The sequence below is a fragment of the Aulonocara stuartgranti genome (assembly GCF_965226115.1).
Source record: "Aulonocara stuartgranti genome assembly, chromosome: 5".
Lineage (NCBI taxonomy): Eukaryota > Metazoa > Chordata > Actinopteri > Cichliformes > Cichlidae > Aulonocara > Aulonocara stuartgranti.
In genome coordinates this window covers 36,175,620-36,197,243 of record NC_138943.1, presented here as the reverse complement: position 1 = coordinate 36,197,243, position 21,624 = coordinate 36,175,620, and the positions used below count along the sequence as shown (strand labels likewise).

Genomic DNA, 21,624 nt, shown 5'->3' with positions numbered 1-21,624 from the left:
CGCCGTATGTCATTCAGACAACAATAAGGAAAGTCCCAAGAATTTGTGCTTTCAACAGCCACTACCCCCGTTTTCTTGGCTAACCCAACCAAACCAATCAGTCACAAATATAGAGAAATGATCCATATTTAAACATAAAGAGGAAACGCAATAAAAGGCAATGAGAAAAATTCCCTCAGTTAGTTGGAAGGGCAGACTAGTGGTGAGCAGGGTACTTCTGCTTTACAAGAAAAATTGAGGGTAAAAGAAGTGCAGAGTGCCATGAAGATGGGTTAAAACAAAGAAAAGCAGTGGGTGGGGCACAAGTTTGTGTGAGTGTGTGCAGGAGTGTCTCTCTGACCAATGGGGCTGCGGGAAAGCAGCTGAGTTTCTCCGCCCTGTGTAAAACAGCCGGGCTCGCCGTGACAGCTCAGACAATATGCTTGTGAGGCACGGAGGAAGAGGACAGCACGCAGACTTTCCACATACACGCGCTTCACTGAAACTGCGACCCTCGGCAGACGGATTTATTTCTCTGTGTGGATGCAGCTACTTCCTTAACGATCATGGTGAGTGCTGCAGCTGCTTCTGCGCTTCAACAGTTACTCAGCTTTTACTTTGTAATGCAGCATCCACCCTGTTGTGTCCTGCCGTCAGAGGAATGTGCCTGTAGACCACCTGCTCGGCTTTCGCTTTAAGCCGCGGTGTCGGCTACCACCTATTTCTACACACACCCCTGTGACCTGCTCTACTGTAGGCTGTAACCTGAGTCCATCCTGACGCAGCTGAGAGGGAAACTCTAAGAGCCTCATTAACACAAAAGCCTTTAGAAGTTGCTCAGCCGCAGATAACTGAGGATGTGAAGCTGGATATTTTCAGAATGATAAAACCAACAGACACAAGCTCTTAATATTCAAACTATCATCTGATCACCGAAACTTTACGCACTGTGGAAAATCAACTTTCGTGGCTTGATTGCATTGCAACCTCAGCTCACTCATCCACTACGTGTTACAAAAATAGTTACTGCAGCAACTAATGCAGTGGTTTCTAGATATGTTTGTGGTTTTCAAGCCCAAACACTATGATTGTTTCGAATTGGGCTGCTGCAGCTTCAGAACTTAATGATTATCCTCATTTTAAAGAAAATCCCTATAATATTATCCTAATATCGATAGCAAATTACAGAAAATAAGTGCTAGTCAAGTTGTTGATTTGTTTGTTGTCTTTTTTGGAAACTGATTAAACTCCAAATACAAGTGAATGATGAGTCAGTAACCAGAACTGTCATACGCACAAAAAGAACAATTACACAATCATTTATTATTGTAACAGCTCAGGTTGAGCAATTTGGAGGCAAAGTTAGAGGAAAGGCTGAGATGGGTGAGGATGGAGCGGTCAGGCAGGAGGAAGACCACAGAGGAGGTTCACAATGTAGTGAAGGAGGGGATGCTGGGATAGGGTGACAGGGACGCGGACGATCTCCTGAGAGGATCACATGTGCATTATGACACAGTGTCCTCCATTATCATTTTATTGGAGCCTTTATTTTGTGTGCCTTTATTGTGAAAGGCAGTCACTGTGACATTTGGGAATATGCTGAAAAAGTCTACAGAAATCAAACTTGGTGGAGGGCTTACGCACACTTTAATACTGTAATACCTTTTCTGACGCACACCCGTTTTCACACCTTGGCTCATGTGATTAGGTAGAGGATCAATAGGGGGTCAGTGACCCTCTTGGGGACACGCCCATAGGGCTTAAAATCTGGGGCTCTCCACCAATCGCTCTTAGAACTGAAGAAGCTTCTCGAATGAGAGGTGAAACGTCTTCAAGGAAACTTAAAGAAGTCCAGATGCTTTTCAAGCTCCTTAGACTACGATGAGCTGGATGACTGAGAACCTTCACAGTCATTAATATAGGCCACACCAGTTGGGTAATGAATCCTACCATTTCCCACCGTATCACGGTTGTCACCGTGTATTTTCACCATTCTGCCTCCAGAAACGAGTGTTTGTTGAAGCACTCTGAGAGTCGCGGATCAGGGGAGCACTGCGGCCAACAGCAGATGTGGAAAGCATTAAAGTGAGCTGAGAATTCTGCTCCAGTTGCTGCGTTGGACAGTTCTCAGGCCAGTCAGTGTGTAAGGTCGGGTGGTAGAAAAAGTTTAGAAACCTCTATATGATGAATGAAACAGCAGAGCGCAATCTTCCCAAACCCTATCTGGAGTTACCAGTGGTGGGAAAGGATATGCATCACTCTGACAATCCCCAAGCGAAGCAACCAGTTTGACTGTGCTCATCTTATTCATTTTCCCTTTAAAAATACTGTCTGGCTTGGCTGATGACTAACTCTGTTTAAGCAATCGAACCTTACATGAAGGTTGTTTTATACCCGATCCCTGCCTTTATCAGGATGCAGAAAGCTATTTTGGGCCGCCTAGTGTGTTGCTTAGTGTCTGTTTTTATCATCTGAGAGCAGTAGTCAGTGCACAGTCACAGAGGTTTACACAGCAGGAGGCTGGTGTGGAGAAGTGGCAACAACATCACCCACAAAAGGAAGCTGATCTAAGTTTCTTGAGCTAATTTAACTCCTGTGATCTTCAGTCGTGCGTTTAACTCCTGAGGACTTTTGAGGAAATCATTAATAAAGTAGGTAACTGGATCCTCCTCAAACAGAGTACTTACTAATTACTACAGTAATGATAAATGAGTGGATCCAGCTCATTTAGTGGGAGGTTTATCTGAAAACCATAGCTAACAGATCAAGTTGTTCAAGTTTGTAATAGCAAAAAGGTAATTGTGAAACAAAAAGCAAAAAAACGAACCCATCAGCTACAAACACGAGGAGAATGCTCACGCTCGCTCATTCCTTACATGGCTTTTTTTTTCACATGTGAGGGAATTTTATTGTGTCTTCCAGCTTATTGCTTTGGTTTCTACTCCCATCAGTGAGGAGCAATAAATAAAAGCTTCACTGAGCGCACAGTGTGTTACTGTATGAGCTAAAGAGTTAGATGTGTTTATGAAGTCGTTTGAGGCCAAATTAAGTTTCTCTCACAGCTTGCTGAGCTCCCCCAAGTGACCAAAAAACAGCTTATGCCACTACTAAAGAGATATTATAGTAGCCAATGCAACAGCCCTACCTAGATGCACGTACTGTAAATTGCAATGTTAAAAAATAATTTAAAAATTTCCGAAATGAAGTGAAAAACAAAAGAATGTGAAGAAAAAGACGCTAAAGCAGACGCTCAGATATCAGATGTGTTAGTGTTGGGCTGTACTTTCATGTAATGGAAATTTATACCACAAGAGCGTAACTGAAGCATCCTAAGTCGGACAACAAATAGTTGTTTATATAGAGCCTGACTGATAGAGAATTTCCAAGGCCAATACCAATATTTGGTGATTTCAATATTCAGATATACTGGCCTACATTTCATTTATCTTTAAGACACAGAGAGTATAAATGTCTGCTGTCATAAATGTCAGCAGATCAGCCAACATCTAATATCAGCCTGTCGACAAAACAGCAATTTCATTTTTTAAATCAGACCTTTGAGTTTCTCTTCAAAAGTTTGTTTTGGCTTTTTGAAACATTATCATCTAATACAGGGGTCTCCAACCCCCGGACCAAGGACCAGTACCGGTCCGTTAGTGGTTTGGTACTGGGTTGAGGCTCGGGTGTGAAATTGATGGTTTTCAGGGTTTTTATCGGTTTTTATCGTTAACTCGGTTTCCCTGGGTCTTTTCACGTGTGTTATGAATAAATTTCTTTTTTTGTACCGGTACTGGTTTTATGTTGTTGTATTTATTTATCTGCAACACCTTAAAGGCCGGTCCGTGAAAATATTGTCAGACATAAACCGGTCCGTGGCACAAAAAAGGTCGGGGACCGCTGTTCTAATGAACTGAATATAATGTTAATTTCATAGAAGGTCTCATGAACTCAAGATTGTATAACCTTTGAGGTAAGTATGTCAGTAGCATAGTGAGCGCCCCCCACATGCTCCCTAAACCCTGTGGCTTCTGTGGCATAAAGCTCATGTTAAAGATATATTCTGTCATTTTAGTCCCCCGGTGGGGATTTTTGTAAATAAACTGAGCTATGTTTACTTCCCAGTGGCCATACTTGAGCTCATTCTTGATTTAGGAAACAATATTTTAGTTCCTCAGTTATCAGTGAAGTTACATATGAAGTTTACTACATTTCTGCAAATTTCACCACCAAAGCACATTTAAGTAATCCCTCTGTTTGCATGCACGTCTTTCCCTTTTCGTACTCGAGTGCAAAAAGTAAAGAAAACATGTCGATAACATGAAATGTGAATGTTTGACACCCAAGGGCTACTGCAAAAATGAGCTGATACGGTCGCCTTGCTCTTCACTACTGCAACTGCACTAACGCATCAAAATGATCCCAAAGAAAAAAATATGTTGAACAATCCCGTAGTGAATATCTGTAGTGAGAGAAAATGCAGAAGATGAGCATGAGGAAGTGTGACTATAAATAAAACCAGAGTGCAAGCAATGAGATAAGTTCCTGTCAGGGAAACAGTGGGCCTGCAGCCCGAGTGTTATCTGTAGAAATACTCCTCACTTTGACCAGTCTGTCAACCACTGTTCATGCTACACCTCTGCAGATGAAAGATGCTGTAGTGCATTTGTAAAGCGCTATACAAATACAGGCCATTTACCATTTGTAGTCTGTATCACAGGCGCGCCCTCGCTGATTTTGAGCACAGCCCCACTTTTAGCGTTTTGGTCATTTTAACACTTTGGTTTTTCAGATCCACAAGTGGTTTAGACATGAACTGCTAAGTTATCAGGTCTTTAACTTTAAGCTTTCTAATTAGAACGTTTGGTTTGCAAGGTACATCTAAAAACTGCGTCTTTAGACACAGATCGGGAAAAGCTGTTTGGTCACAAGTAAGGAAGGCGCTGCTGGAGAAGCATGATATTCTTGATAACTTTGAATCGCGTTTTAGGAAGTTGCACTCCACAGAAACGGCTCTCCTTAAAGTCACAAATGACCTTTCGATGGCCGCAGATAGCGGTGACTGCTCAGTCCTTGTTCTATTGTCCATATGAGGCTTACTGTTTGTACAGCATGTTCTTGTGTAGACCGTAGCTCAGCCTTTGATACCGGGTTTCCAGATCTGTCGTGAAATGGTTCATTTCAATTCTGGCGAATAGAACACTTTTGGTGTCAGTGGAAACCTTTTGGTCAGATGTAGCTGAATTTTCATGCAGTGTTCTGCAAGGATATGTTTAAGCCCCTTGTTATTCTCATTACATATCCTGCCATTAGGCCTTATTATTATTAGTTTTAAAATCATTTCCTATCATTTGCATGCAGATGATATCCAATTGCACCTCTCTTTTAAACCTTGTAAACTGGATAAACTATCTGTTCTAATGGACTGACAAACAGTTTTCTGCAGCTTAACACAGACAAGACTGAGTGTTGCTGCAGAGAGCATCAAGCCCCAAATTAGACAACGTCTGGGTTCTTACTCGTCCACAAACAACAACTACAGGGAGTGCAGAATTATTAGGCAAATGAGTATTTTGTCCACATCATCCTCTTCATGCATGTTGTCTTACTCCAAGCTGTATAGGCTGGAAAGCCTACTACCAATTAAGCATATTAGGTGATGTGCATCTCTGTAATGAGAAGGGGTGTGGTCTAATGACATCAACACCCTATATCAGGTGTGCATAATTATTAGGCAACGTCCTTTCCTTTGGCAAAATGGGTCAAAAGAAGGACTTGACAGGCTCAGAAAAGTCAAAAATAGTGAGATATCTTGCAGAGGGATGCAGCAGTCTCAAAATTGCAAAGCTTCTGAAGCGTGATCATCGAACAATCAAGCGTTTCATTCAAAATAGTCAACAGGGTCGCAAGAAGCGTGTGGAAAAACCAAGGCGCCAAATAACTGCCCATGAACTGAGAAAAGTCAAGCGTGCAGCTGCCAAGATGCCACTTGCCACCAGTTTGGCCATATTTCAGAGCTGCAACATCACTGGAGTGCCCAAAAGCACAAGGTGTGCAATACTCAGAGACATGGCCAAGGTAAGAAAGGCTGAAAGACGACCACCACTGAACAAGACACACAAGCTGAAACGTCAAGACTGGGCCAAGAAATATCTCAAGACTGGTTTTTCTAAGGTTTTATGGACTGATGAAATGAGAGTGAGTCTTGATGGGCCAGATGGATGGGCCCGTGGCTGGATTGGTAAAGGGCAGAGAGCTCCAGTCCGACTCAGACGCCAGCAAGGTGGAGGTGGAGTACTGGTTTGGGCTGGTATCATCAAAGATGAGCTTGTGGGGCCTTTTCGGGTTGAGGATGGAGTCAAGCTCAACTCCCAGTCCTACTGCCAGTTTCTGGAAGACACCTTCTTCAAGCAGTGGTACAGGAAGAAGTCTGCATCCTTCAAGAAAAACATGATTTTCATGCAGGACAATGCTCCATCACACGCGTCCAAGTACTCCACAGCGTGGCTGCAAGAAAGGGTATAAAAGAAGAAAAACTAATGACATGGCCTCCTTGTTCACCTGATCTGAACCCCATTGAGAACCTGTGGTCCATCATCAAATGTGAGATTTACAAGGAGGGAAAACAGTACACCTCTCTGAACAGTGTCTGGGAGGCTGTGGTTGCTGCTGCACGCAATGTTGATGGTGAACAGATCAAAACACTGACAGAATCCATGGATGGCAGGCTTTTGAGTGTCCTTGCAAAGAAAGGTGGCTATATTGGTCGCTGATTTGTTTTTGAATGTCAGAAATGTATATTTGTGAATGTGGAGATGTTATATTGGTTTCACTGGTAAAAATAAATAATTGAAATGGGTATATATTTGTTTTTTGTTAAGTTGCCTAATAATTATGCACAGTAATAGTCACCTGCACACACAGATATCCCCCTAAAATAGCTAAAACTAAAAACAAACTAAAAACTACTTCCACAAACATTCAGCTTTGATATTAATGAGTTTTTTGGGTTCATTGAGAACATGGTTGTTGTTCAATAATAAAATTATTCCTCAAAAATACAACTTGGCTAATAATTCTGCACTCCCTGTAAATAAACAGATACAAGTTGTTCGGATGCGTCACCGCTTTATTGAAGACTCACACCTGATCACGCTTGAAGGGAGTCCAAAATAAATTCACACTTTCATCACCCAATTCTTGTTTAGAGTCATTTAATGGTTTATGCTGTACAAACAGTTAGCCTCATACAGACAATAGAGAAACTGCAGTTTTTGGCACTCTGGAGTTGGCTTCAATCTTCAGCCACAGACGCTGCGCTTGTCAAGTGAAGTGTAGCAGAAAAACCACATCAGCAGCATCGAATTTCCAAATGGTGTCGTTTGTTTCTTATGTATCCGCTTTTAATTTGTAAAAGGAAATGTTTTGTTTCTTACTAGTTTTAATCCTGAGATCAGGTTTAACAAAAGAGTCCAATAGTTATTCCATCAGTAGAAAAAGAGTATTGAAACTTTAAATGTCTCTTTTCTTTAGTTCAGTCATAGATCCGTCCACCAAAAGCTGCTTGGAAGTTTTCATTAGTTGAGTTTTTGACATAGTTCTCACCAGTTCCCGTACAGGAAATACCAGGGCAGCTGCAGCGAGTCGGTGTCACTGCCACAGAGTCTGTGTTGACCTCCTCTTGGGTTTGTTTGGGTTGGGGGAAGGTTGACAAAAGTGATTTTCCACGAAGCACATCTGAAGATCATCTAAGATTGAAAAAGTGATTGACCAGAGACAGATTCCACACGTGTCAAATGATAATTTATGGGGATATTACACTTTGCTTTTTCCTCCTTCTGTCTCCATCTGCGCACACACACACAAACACACACAAACACACACACCGCCCCCACCAACACTGTCTTTGTTTCTGTGGGAAATTCTAATATGTCATATTTACAAGCTGACTTCCGTCACACATTAAAGACAGGAGTTGATCTCAGCTATGTCTCATCTCCGGCACTGCACTCCCACCACTCTGCCTGGGAAAAGAATTTTTGTTTCTTAAATCCTAGTGCATCTCTGGTCCTGTGTGACAGATTTGCATTGAAGGTATAATGGATGAGGCTTTGACCTGACCCCGAGTTCGTGTCTTGGTCAACCAAAAGGGGGATGTTCCCACACTAGGAACTGATCCTAAGCTTGTTCATGTTCCACTGGCTCTAAAGGTACACACTACCACATAAATACGACTTGCACGATGCTCTTTGGCTATACAGGAAGAAGAGTTCCAGTTATCTTCCCAGTTTGTAGTACAGTTACAAAATACCCGCTGAATGTGCGTCACTGGTTACAAAATACTTTGGCAGTAGAATTGTGAATAAACACAAGAAGCAACGAGTTTCTATGTGAACTCTCTCACAGCCTGTGACGGACTGCATTTTGACCACCGTGACCTCACTAACAGTTTCTAATAGTAATGAAGATTTGTATCTTCATATGTAGGAAACTTTTACAAAAAGTAAATGGATCACATGAAAACATTGGCCTTGTTAGAGAGGTGAGAAGTCCAGTAATGGGGCATTGGAGAGCTCTGAGACAGGCCGGTCTTTCTGAAATCCCCTCACTGCTGCAGATGACCCGCCTTCTTTGACTTAGTTTAGCAAAAGACCACTTCCTGTTAAAAAAGAGTTTGTCCTTCCCACAGTCACCATGTGCTTGGCAGTCAAAGACTCAAAGGCCCAATCAACATGACTACAAAAATAAGCCCCTCCCTCCACATGGCACAGCTTTAAGTTCAAGTTGGACACATCATAAGAGCTTCATTATTTGTGTAACTCATGGTTCTACTTTGTGAACCTAAGCCTAACTTTATTGTGCAGTACAAATTTTCACTATGAACCAAATTTTTACCCAGTTGTTTTATACTCGGCTGATTAAAGACAGGTTTGGGTTCAGATATATGACCTGTACTTTTTGACCTAGCTGTCTGTCATTTGTGATTAATCAACCCGGTAGCATCAGCTATGCAACGAGTTGTTTTCCGCATGTGTCTTACAGAGTACTTCAATGGTGCAATGGTAGTACAAATTATGGTTAGCAAGCCAAACAGAAAAAGAAGGGAGCTAAAAAGGGGAAGGAAAGAACAGAGCCGTGTACGCCAAGACCTTTAGCAGTGTCGTCACCGACTTTGCAGAGTGCAGAGTCTGAATGATGACGTTATGATGACCGAGCAGTCTGTGCTTTCGTTGTTAGAAACGACTGAATTGTTACCACCTATGCAGTTTATATGTGCTCATATTTTAATACGTGTGTGTATACATGTAGAAGCTGGTCGATTATAAATAAATGACTGTGAAATTCTATAACTGGATGATCTGTTTGTGAGGACTTGTGGTTTATGAGTTTCTCTCTTTTGTTCCATACTTGCAGTTGTCTTTGTTACATTAGCAAGGCTACACCTGTTTTGGGCTTTTGAACGGCATCGTTGAAGAAGAGTCTATAGCGTAAGCTAAGATCAACGTCCCCTCCCTGACCGCTGACACCGGTTGTTGTCCGAGCTCTGTGTCCATCCTAAGGCCCATCACAGAGATGTGAGCATGTAACATTTGTGTCATATATCTGTGGCGTAACATCAAGAAGTTTCCTTTCCTTGAACTACTTCAATCCTGGACACCAGGCTGTTTGCTTAAATAAATCTAACATGATACCATTTTGAGACAGTGGCACTGTTTCACATTTAGTCATGATGCTTCCTGGCATGACAATGACTAAAATAAATGCAGTATTTTTGTGCATTGGTATTGCTGTTGTTGACCTTTTAAAAGAGGTACAATGACATCAGTGTTACCAATTCACTTTCACCTTTTTAACAACACATTAATCTATGCAACTAATATAATAGAAATAAACACATCATGTGAAACGTGTCAGATTTGTTTTTAATCCAGGTCGCTCCGTGAGGTGAGGTTTGGAACAAGACATTTTATCTTTAGAGCGCACGATGTACAACCGCTACAACTCGTTGGCTTCTACACCTGACTTTTAGTAGCCAGTCCTTGCGTTGGTGAGCTGATGTTAATTTGTGAACAGGACAGAGAAGAGATGGGAGAGGCAGAGGCAGCTGTCCAGCTGAAGTGCTGAAGCCCAGCTGTCCACGGGCATGATCTGCACAAGCAGGCGCGTGCAGGAATCCAAAAGAGTCACAGCTGAATCTGACTTTGTCACTATATTCGGGGATCAACACACAGACACAGAACCACGGCCACAAGGCAAGGACGGACGAGTGCATGTGCCGCCCGAGGACGAGCGACCTATAAATGTCAGACGGCGTGTCATTCAAATAAGGGCTATATATGAAATTTGGCCACCGACAATTAGGTCAGTCTTTTTACGTGCATTCATGGGTTATGGGTGTTAAATATAGAGTTTGGATAGTTTATAATGAAGCTCAGCAGTTGTCCTCTCAGGATAATGTGCATGATTATTATAAGGAGAAAGTAGATCGCAGTGCCACGGTGCCTGACTGTCATCGGACCCTGTGTATTTCACTTGCACGTCTGTAGCATGACCCCGAGGATTAAGGAGTTTGCTGAGGCTTGCTGCATGTGTCTGCGCGTGTGTGTTGACAGGAGGCCGTGGTCTGCTGTGGTCAGTGTGCAACACAGGCCCGCATCCCAACAGGTGCTGAGCGTGTTGGTCTCTGATGTTGAATGGGCTCTTTGTTTCAGAAGATTCACCCTCAGAGAGAGGGCAGAGCCAGCAGAGTACCCCTGCCCCAACCTCTCCCCGCACACAGAGTTATCAGCGGGAGGTCATGTCGGTATTTGTTTATCCCAACGTCTGTGCAACTGTGTTTGAGTAACCCAGCTATCCGTCATCATACGTATTAGCTTTAAAGAACAGGAGTAGGTGTGAGCAAACAATTTAATAGCATAATCTGTAATCATCGAAGCTTTTCAGAAGCTTTTCAGTCACAAGCTAGTGGGAAATGTCTGATGCTGAGAAATTACACCACCAGAAAGACCCCAAAACTGCGCTTCCTCTAGCGGTCATCTGACTCTCAAAAAGCGAGTCGATTCCCATAGACTCTGATGTTTAAACAGCATTAAAAGGAGGTTACAGCAGTGGCAGTGGTATTTTGTGATTTTTACAGAAGGTATGAAAAATGTTCCTAATCAGTGTTAAAAGGATGAATATTACTGCTGCGTATGTTTCAGATCATAAGCTCATTTTAAATACTTTAGATTCTGTTTAGTGTCCAGCATTATATTCAATAAATCATCAGTTTGTAATGGCTGACCTGTGGGCATCATGTGTCTCTGAAAATAAACAGAAACACAGGCCTGATTTACTGTTTAAAAACAGTAAATTAAAATATAAAAAAAAAAATCAGCTGAATTAAAAGGCTCGAGCAGTTTGTGACATGCTTAACTGTCGATGTCTACAGTGAATATTATTGAAAAATGAAGGTAAAGTGTGGGCTGCTTAAACGTGTTTCATTCAGTCAGCTAATCTGAAGGTGCTGCTGAGCCGTGCCTGTTTATTACACTAGACCGACAGCTTTCCTTGTTGAAATGCTAAAGAAGTTAACAACTGATCTTCTCTGCATCACATATGCTGACCGAGCTGTTAAGTGAGAGAAAAGTCATCTCTTACACATCACTGAAGCTGATCTTCTTGCTAATGCTAGCTGTGTTTCCACACAAAGCTCATATCACAGCTGATCTCAAAGTAAAGGCTGATCCAGCAGCATCCTGTCTCACCTGCTGCTCTCCCACCAGTTTACCATGGAAACCCAGAAGTTTATGCACAACCTGCATGACCACCAGAAAAAAGTTGTTCTCTATTTTTGTTTAGCACTCAAGTCAGTGTTAACTAGAGACTGATATGACGGTTAAAATATTTTAAGCACTGCTGTATATACGGCCAGTACACTTAACTGCTTTCCTGAGTTTATGGGCTAAATCACAAATTCTGCATGATAACATTTTAAAAAGCTTTATCTATGGTTTGATAATTAGTTAATGACTTGTGAGAGACATGTCGTTAACCAAAAACACTCCTTTTCACATGCCTTTTTAAAAAAATCTTTCAACTTAAAATCTTCGAGTCTTAAAAACATGATTTAAGACACAACCCAATAATGTCAGTAGCAATGTCCACGTCTTTGCTTACAGGCAAATAAATTAGTGGTTTGGCTCTCCATGCTCCTTTCAAAACTGTCGAAGTGAATTAAATTTATAGATGAAAAAACCTTTGATATGCACGATATTCACAAGAATTGAAAACAGAGTTATGAGCTACGTTAGTGCCTGAACTCTTTCCTCTTTTGAGTTGGTGGCTGCACACCATACCACTATTTGCTATGCATTCAACACTGCCCATTGTTTTTGGTTTAGGTGTGTGTGTGTGTGTGTGTGTGTGTGTGTGTGTGTGTGTGTGTGTGTGTGTGTGTGTGTGTGTGTGTGTGTGTGTGTGACATCTGTGTTCTCATACTGAATGTCTCCCCACAACACAGCTACCACAGAAAACAAGGCTTAAGCTGCAAGAAACTCTCACACACCACATGTTATATATACACATGTCACACATAGAAGAGCTGGGTACTTTTATGGAATCGAGAACTAACGATGGCTAACAATGCTTACCAATGCTTGGCAGTGGTTTAGCTACAAAACATTCACAAGACCCAGCGGCCACTCTTCTTTTAGAAATTGCAACTGGGATTCAAAACAAGTTTAGCAAAATGTATCGCCCACAGGGGAAGCTTTTCTATTTTCCTCTCGATAGGAAGTGCAATCTGGAAGTGAAAGCAAAGAAATATGTCACTGAAAGAAGTTAACAAGTTAATTTATCTCTGGAGTCTAAGTTATTACAGGTAATAATCCTGACTTTCACCACTTCCATCATAATAAGTCATCTTAGTTTCTTTTCCAACTATTGATAATCGGGAAACAAAACGCACGTATGAGTGATGCATATCAGAAGCTGTTAACAGTATTTTTTGCTCATTCCTAAAACACAGGACTATGGCTAGCGTAGGGTTTGCAGCTGGGCTTGGCATTGTTGCCACTGAAGAATTAGACCCTCAATCGGGTTATGATTTTTTCCCCTGTGAGTCTGACGACTGAGTTCGACTCACATTTTGCAAGAGGAAATACCATTATACGTGACCACAGCCTATTTCCTGTGTGGTAGTACCACATGCAATCTTCTAACCCTTTTTTATTTGTCTCTCTTTTTTTGTTGTTGTTTAGAACCAATTAGCAAAGGCTCTGTATGACAACACAGCAGAGTGTCCAGATGAACTGGCCTTTAGAAAGGGCGACATCCTCACAGTGATAAATCCAAACGTGGCTGGAACCAGTGGGTGGTGGATGTGCTCTCTGTATGGACGACATGGCCTGGCACCTGCAAACAGACTAAAGCTCTTACCGCAGATGGTGACACCAGCAGTGCATGAAGTGCCCAGGTCAACTCATGGTAAAACTGATGACAGTGTGCAAAATATCTACCAGACACCCAGAACCACCAGCAGTCCTGCTTATGAACGCATGGACATGATCTACAAGGTCCCCTCTGCTCACTTATTGGCTTCAAAAGGTCCAGAAGCACCAGGACCCGAAGCACACAAGGTACAAGTCGTTTTTTTTCTATATTTAGAAAATTATTATTTTGCAGTTTTTGGAAAGGAGCTCGTTGTAGCTGATAGCCAGTCTGTTTGTCCGAGGTCAAAGTCATTCATGCTTCTTAGGAAGTGTTAATGCTCATGATTAGAGAGGTAGAAATGTTGTAGAAATGAAACCCCTGCTGACAAAAGAGCTTGCAGATGGAGACCAGGGGCCTCTCCATGGGGACAGGCATGCAGCACTGGGGTCTTTATGGGCCTGTAAAAGCCAAACAGACACAGACTTCAGACACTTTTAACTGCAAACAGCAGCACATGCTGACAGGGACCCCAGAAAAACAGAAGTGTCTGTGCGGCTGCCTTTGCAGCAGAAGGAGGGGGATATATTCCCGCATGTTCACCATTTCCTCTCCTGCTCCAGGGAAGTCCTGTTTCTCTCTACAGTAGCTACCTAATTGTCACTGAACAGCATGGTTTTCATTACAGAGCTGCATTAATTGGCAAGGTGTATGAATAATAGCACTTACAACAAGCTTCAGAGCAAACACTGTCCCCATAAACGTGTTAACGCATGTGTCAGTGGGGAAAAGTGGCTTTGATCAAAGCAGAGCAAATGCTGCCAGTCAACTCCAATATTACAGCCTGACTGTTTTGTCTGCAGCCTTCATCCTTCAGTACAGCATCCAGTCCAAATGGGAAGATGTACGATGTGCCGAACCAACCAAAAAAAGCTTCCTTTTACACTGTAAGAATGTCTCAAAGTCAAGATAACTTTAGATGATACTATTTGATTGGGCTTCATTTTCTTTCTAATGTGCTATTCGCAGAAGACAACGCCTCCTACACCGATGCCACGAATGCAAGTTCTGGAGAAGGGCCTTAACTCTCCGGAGACTTTAATGTGTAGCAAACCAGAAGACTCTTATGTAAGTTTCAGATGTTTTAGAGGATTCATTTCTACAGAAGAGGATAGAATAGAATAAGCCTTTAATTGTCCCACAAGGGGAAATTTGGTTGTAACAGCAGCCAGAAAGACACATATACAAACAAACAGTACACAGGACACAGAACAGAATCATACACAATTTATTTCATGCATATTTACATCAAGGACAATGGTTACTATAAACAGTTATTAAATTAAATAAAAGTAACTACAGATAAGAGGCAAACCCAGGTTGTAGTGTGAATCGGTTGATTAAATTATTGCAGTTACAGCGCAGATGTAAACATCTATGAATGCTGGGAGCAGTTTTGATTGTTAGGGCCACTGAGAAAAAAAGTGAGCACATCTTTTTTTTCTTTTCCAGAATTCTGAAAAGAAAAAGGGTCAGAATTCCAAGATTAAAGTCAGAATTCTGACTTTTTTCTCAGAATTCTAGAAAAGGGAAAAAAAAGACCTGCCCACTTTTTTCCAGTGGCCCTAATCCTCTTCCATAAATTTCTCTACCAAGTCATTCATTTCGTAATATCTTTCAAAGGTTAATATGGTTTAGATTTGGTTAATGTCCATTCTTTCTATAAAGTTTTCACCTGTTTGGAACATGAAGCCTGAGATGTAAAAATGTATGAAGATTTCTTTTGAAATCTAATATTTTGTAACATTTTTTTTCCTTTGGCATTTGGCCAAAACAAAACTAGCACGGTAGATGTTAAGAGGTTAATGAAGCAAGGATTGGTGCCTTTTATAAATGTGGTCTGTTATTATTTTTAAATACAGAAAATCAGTCAAAACATCAAAATTAACCTGCCTGTTACTCCTTTGTCTAACAAAGTACTGCTGATTATCAGGGTAAGGACATAGATCTGACTTATGGCACTGGGATGTTACCAGCAAATTTTTGGGGTCGATGAAGCGCTAATTTGGGCCTTTATGAGTCAAGTTTGTTCCTGAACATCCAAAAGATGCTTCATTGGATCGGGTTTGGGAAACAAAAGTCCCAGGGCACTAACTCAACTGTCAGGTTTCCCGCAAAACAGATGTAGGACTTGTACTTTAAGTGTTGAACAACTTTGTTCTTGTTCACAGGTGTATCCGGTCCCACCACCCCCTTCTCAGGAGCCAAATTATGACATCCCCATTCCATCAGCCACAGAATCCCGAAATAAAACGATAGATGGATACAACACCCTTCCCAGTTCTCGCAAACCTGAGTTGATCTATGATGTGCCAGTGGGACCTGAGAAACAAAGTCCATCCCGTGGCATCTCTGATACCTTGTCCAGCAAATCAATTTCCAGGCCGATGTATGACACTCTTCCAGCACATCGAAAAGAAAGTCCACCTATATTGCTTTATGATATACCCAAACCAAAATCTCCCGATATCCAGATTAAAAGAAAAGTATTACCAAAAGATTACAACAAACTTCCAACCCCGAAGCCAACAGAAGAGTCTGTATATGTGGTTCCAGCCAAGGAGGAACACCTCATCCAAGGTGTCACCGATCAGCCCAATGATCAAAACCCCATAGAGTGCAGGGGTAACTCAAGCAATGATTTTGAACTCCAAAGAGTGCGTCTGCAGCGGATGAGGAACTTTCTGGTCTGTACAACCTTTCACGGCATTCAAGAAAGCGGGCAAACTGCATTGCGTGAAGATGAGCAAGGTCGAAACAAGCATCTGTCTGCAGCAGATAATCAAAGAATCAGCACGGCCTCCAGCTCTTCCAACAGCTCCTGTGACTCTCTGGCCCTGAGCTCCTCTTCCCCCGAGCTTCTGCGAGAAGTAACACTCGGTCAGGATGAGGCGTGCCGCAAACTGCTGGACTTGCAGGAATCTGTTTGTGAAGCTGTGCCCAAACTCATGCATTTTGTCAGCAGTCATTGGAGGTGTAAGGAACATCTGGAGAAACATCTCAAGGAGATCAAGGAAGCAGCAGAGTTGATTGTTTGTTCTCTGACAGGCTTCCTAAACTTTGCCCTAGATGTTAAAGGAAATGCCCGTCGTTTGACTGATGCCAACCTGCAGACCAGGCTCTTTAAACAGCTTTCCATCATAGAGGATTCAGGTGTGATTTTACAACAAACAGTGAGTAATCTGAATGAGGCCAAATGGCCTCTAAATAAGCTCAGTCAGGAACCGGGGAAGGTCCAGACACCTGACCAATTGGAGCGCTTTGTTATGGTGGCAAGAACTATTCCAGATGATGTAAAGCGCCTAGTATCGATCATCAACGCCAATGGCAAGCTTCTGTTCCGAACTCCTCAGAGAGATCAAGAGTCTGTAAACACCACGGACCCTCCAGAAAAAAAATGTCCTGACAAAACCAAACAAGAAGGGGACTTAGCTGAGGATGACAACGTTTACGTGGAGCTGCAGGTATCAACTTCTGCTCCTCTGTCATAATACAAAGATGACTTTTTAGCCACAAGAAACCCATGCTGCATACTTATTAATATATTGGCTTTGAATTTTCCTCAGACCAAGAAAGAGGAAAACAAACAGCAGGAAGTGCAGAAGGAACCTAAAGAGAATGTCACACCAAGAACAGAGACGACGAAGGTATGTCTCCTCATTAGCTGACACAGTCCTGTACAACAGACCTTTTAATTTATAAAAGGATTTTTAGTCTGAAGCAGACAAACCAGTCTAGAAGGCATGTTTACCTTTATTCTGTTTCTCCCCTGCCCAGGCCAAGCAACACTCCTCCGACTCTGGCACCGAAGAAAAGCAATTATCTTCCATGTCAGAGCACTGTAGACTTTACTTTGGTGCTCTCCAAAAGGCCATTGGTGGATTTGTGGGAAGCCTTCAGGATGGCCAGCCACCAGAGAAATTCATCTCACAAAGTAAGCTGGTGATTATGGTGGGCCAGAGACTGGTAGACACTTTGTACAGGGAAGCCCATCGTAAAGGGTCTAACCAAAGTCTGCTGTGTAAGAGCAACCACCTGTGCGCTCTCCTGAAGCAGCTAGCTGTGGCCACCAAGAAGGCGGCACTGCACTTTCCTGATAAGCAAGCTCTTCGCGAAGCTCAAGAGTTTGCAACGCAGCTGGCCCAGAGAGCACAGCACTTTCGGCTATCGCTTGAGCTCTGAGGGTGAGCCCACGGTATCAAGCGTACAGATCTATGTGAAGAGGAAGGTTTTATTCATCAGTCATGTAGCTATTTCTTTTTTAATCATGTTTATAGTGTACAACTTCTGAGCCTAACTATGCTGTTGCTTTTGCTGATGAATGCAGGTTGCTGTTTAAATATTAACAACTGTAGAAAAAAGCCGCCGGCACAGGTTATTTCAAAAAGGTATTGCATTTGTACTAAAAGGCAGTATCAATATAAATTGCACATTCGAGATGCTGTAATTAAGCCAATGTTAAAATGCATTTTAAGTACAGAGTATAAAGTATTTTTTTCTAGACTTATGGGAAATGTATATTCTTTGAGTTTTGTTGGTTATCTGTGTTTTTCTTCATTGTTTTTTTACTATATTGTGTATGGAACATATTCTTCTGAGTAGCATGTTGTTACAGTCTACTTTTTGTTAATATCTATGTAAATATTTCAAAAAACATTTGTTATGCATTCCCAAAATTTACTTGACAAAAGACTGAGTACAACATATGTTGAAGTTCTGTTGATATTGAAATAAAAACACAGACACACACAACTGAAAACTTTATTTTTCTGCTTTGTTAATATGTTATAGAAAATAGATTTTTTTAAAAAGGGACTGGAAATGAGAACATTGCACCCCTACAAACTGTTCCGCCGGCTATCTTAGTTCTTGGTATTGAAATGATGCTTTTGCATGAGATCAAAGGGGAAGATTTGTATTCTGTTTCTACCTGTTTGCCTGGATGTTCTTTTCAGTACTTCTGTTTTATTTATTTTCACTTGCTTTCTGTGAGCCAGTTAGCCTGTTTTCTCTGTTTTAAATTTCTGTGGTATTCTGTCATTCAGTCAGCAGAAATTCATGCAGGGCCAAGCACGCAACAAAACACTGTGAGGGGGATTTACCGGCCATGCATTAGCCCTTTAAAGCATGAAATAAATGTCAAACAGGTTAATGGTATACAGTTAGTGTAAAGGTGAAATTAAATACATGAATATCATTTATATGTGATAAATATCATTAGCTTAAATTCAGATTCAAATATAACTCTAACCATGAGCACCACAGCCACTGAGCACCAGCCCACCACAGTTCTTTACTGAAAATGTACGCAGTACACCAAGCTAACCTGTTACTCCTTCACGAAACCGCCGAGCGTTTTCATGCGACTGCTGAGTAAGGCCTCAGTTTGTTTTCTGCAGGACAGTTCACAATATGAAAACAACTTCACATCATATACAGATCTGTTATCTGATTTAAAACATCAGGACATTACACGTAAGCTTTAAATTTCCACTTTATCAAATGTCACTGAGCAGTCCTTACCTTACCAAATCGAACCTCTCTTCTTCCGCCCTGTCTTTCCCCTCTCTTGACTCCATCTCTGAGTGAAGTTAGCTCTCTTTCTCCTCTTTCCCTGTGAAACACAGCAGTAACACATTGTGTGACAAACTGCACACAAACAGTTTGTGTGTTTGCTGTTAGCAGATAGAAAGGTTACATTTGAAATGACCTGGCACTTACTCCATTTATGCTCTCTCCTATCTGTAGCGCTGGCTAGAAATTCTAGAAATCTGCACCAAAAACGAGGTTCCGGATCCACTTTAATCCTCAGAATGGTGTCATAAATCAGTTTGATGTTTGAAGGCTTCCAGTGATGGCAAATAAAAACGTCCTTCTAATGTGTTAAACCTAAAGTAAGAAGCTTGTTTTGAAAATGTGGGGAGTAGAAAGGAAAGATATTTGTTTAAAAATGTAGTGAGTGAAGTAAAAAAAGTTTAGAAATGAATAAAAACTCAACCAATTCAGAAAATTCTACCTAAGTACAGTAACAAAGTATTTGTACTTCATTACTTGCCCTCTCTGTGAATGTGTTACACAATCTTCCTAAAAGTATCATCCCAGCTAATTCAGCTCAAACTCAGACGCTGCAATGCTCAGAGGAACTGCAACAAACTCAAAATCAGCTACACTGCCATTAAAACGTTTTATTCCCCACTTCCTGGTTTCTTAGTTACTTTGTTTGTTTGTTTTTTGCATATTTGTCACATTTAAGTGTTTCAAATTTTAATATTAGACAAAGATAACCGGAGCAAATAAGAATTCAGTTTTTAAATGATTTCATTTATTAAAGGAAAAAGCCACCCAGACCTGCCTCATGTTAAAGGTTAAAGTTAGATAAAGACACATATGGGTTGTTTAGAACGGTTGCCAGGAGAAAGCCTTACCGAGGTCATTATTAGGGATGTGTGCAACAGGACAACTGGACTAGTCGCACATAAATGACCAAAAGCCAGTAAATTATTATTTCCTATATGTTATACAGCCATTTTCCGTTAACACTAATAAAATTCGATTATGGGTGATGGAAATGAGCTTTTTCTGAATCATGGACGGGCTCTCCCTTAGTAACAGCGTGAGGAGGTCAGTCATTTGGGAGCGACAGAGTAGAGCTGCTTCTCCTCCACATCGAAAGGAGCCGTCTGAGGCTGTCACCTCCTGGGTCAGAGATGGCATCTGTCGGATGGCCTGGGAACCACTTGATGTTTTTCCGGATAAGCTGGAGGTGGGGAGAGGGAGCTCTGTACTTCCCTGCTTTGCCTGCTGCGTGACCTGACTTCAGATAAGATAAGGAAAATGACTGGATGACGTATGTTTTGTTATTTTAAATTCAAACTTTTATTGAAGTGGTTATTATGACAACAACATGGATCATCTATAATTGACGGTAAGTAGCAAGTAAAGTTCTTTTATGTAGTGCTTTTCACAGACGTAACAGTCACGAACAATTCAAACACAATATCAAAAGAATAAAGGCCCGATTAAACAGAAAAGTTTAGTTGTTTTAAAAAGAAAAAAGACTAAGAGGCTACAAGGAAATATAAAAACATATAAACTTGTTTGAGTGTTTACCAGACAAGCAAAGTCACAAAAAATCCTACTGGCTGCATTTTAGGATAGTTGAAGCCGGTGTTTAACCCACACTGGAGATTAAACATCAGGATATTTCAGTCTCTGCTGCTTCAATACTGGACCTCATTTGAAAAATCTATTTTGAGTTTCTTTTCGTTCCGTTTGCGTTACAGTGAAATACAACCATTAATGGCGTAATTGTTCTATTTCTGTCACTGAAGCGTGAAAACATTTTTACACCCTGAAGTGATTGTTAGACATCCGAGTCATTACAGAACAGGAACTGGATTTAGGGTGGTATGCTGTCTTTCCTAACTGTGGACTGTGCACAATAGTTAACCTTTTACCACCCACTCTTCTGCTTGGGTACTACCTTTAAAACTGCTGGTAGTATATAATGTCTGCGGTGAAAAACACAGCACTGCAATGAAATGAATGAACAAAAAGACCTTTAGAGAGGCCACTGTTCAAAAGATGGGGAAGATTATTTTCAATCAATACATGTTTTACATCTCTGTAAGCTTTTGTTTTGGTTGTCTATGAAGTTGGGCGAGCAACAGTTCGGGCAGATTTTCTCACAAATTATGAGATGTTCATTCAAATTTTGCTGATTTAAATTTGATGCATAGCTACAATCATTTTTGATTCTTTTGATACCTGCTGGCTTTTCCTCTGAGGCACTTTTACCTTCTCTATTCTCTTCTCCCAGTTTGCATTGCACTTTTTCTTTTGATCATTTGGCTGGGAGTTAGCAAGCGGTTCCAGACAAGCATGAAGAACTACAGGCAACCATAGAAATCTGCTAGCAAACAAAGCAATCACTGATCAACTGATCTCACCCACCGAGTGCCAACAACCTCCAGAAACAACTGTCAAGCCGTCGGGGAATACACATTTCCCTAGAAACCAGTGGTTGTACCACGTCTAGTATATGGTGGACAAATCTAGAGCTATGTGTGCATCGTATTACACCAGAAACCTTACCAGGTTATGAAATGATTTAACCACATGCAACGCAAGACACAAACGCTTCCACTGTGTCATTGTGTAACAAAAACTAAACTAAAA

At 41.4% G+C, this 21,624-nt stretch overlaps 1 protein-coding gene and 1 long non-coding RNA gene across 2 annotated transcripts; one reads left to right on the top strand and one right to left on the bottom strand.

The window, feature by feature from the left end:
* Nucleotides 1-268: 268 nt before the first annotated feature.
* Nucleotides 269-17,769, top strand: cass4 (Cas scaffold protein family member 4). Its single transcript, XM_082533562.1, has 7 exons — nt 269-548; nt 13,218-13,595; nt 14,250-14,333; nt 14,416-14,514; nt 15,618-16,910; nt 17,013-17,093; nt 17,224-17,769. The coding sequence occupies exons 1-7, from the start codon at nt 546-548 to the stop codon at nt 17,626-17,628; spliced, it is 2,343 nt and encodes a 780-aa protein (XP_082389688.1). The 5' UTR covers nt 269-545; the 3' UTR covers nt 17,629-17,769.
* A 525-nt stretch (nt 17,770-18,294) lies between these two features.
* On the bottom strand, nt 18,295-20,256 carry LOC309706802. Its single transcript, XR_014276800.1, has 3 exons — nt 19,168-20,256; nt 18,970-19,060; nt 18,295-18,839 (listed from the first exon to the last, which is right to left on the bottom strand). It is a non-coding gene; the product is annotated as an uncharacterized lncRNA (long non-coding RNA).
* Between the last annotated feature and the right edge of the window lie 1,368 nt (nt 20,257-21,624).

What these genes read in the sequence shown, in the direction of transcription:
- cass4 (XM_082533562.1), top strand. An exon ending in AAAAAGCTTCCTTTTACACT is followed by an intron (nt 14,334 to 14,415) that starts GTAAGAATGTCT and finishes TGCTATTCGCAG; the next exon opens with AAGACAACGCCTCCTACACC. An exon ending in ACGTTTACGTGGAGCTGCAG is followed by an intron (nt 16,911 to 17,012) that starts GTATCAACTTCT and finishes AATTTTCCTCAG; the next exon opens with ACCAAGAAAGAGGAAAACAA.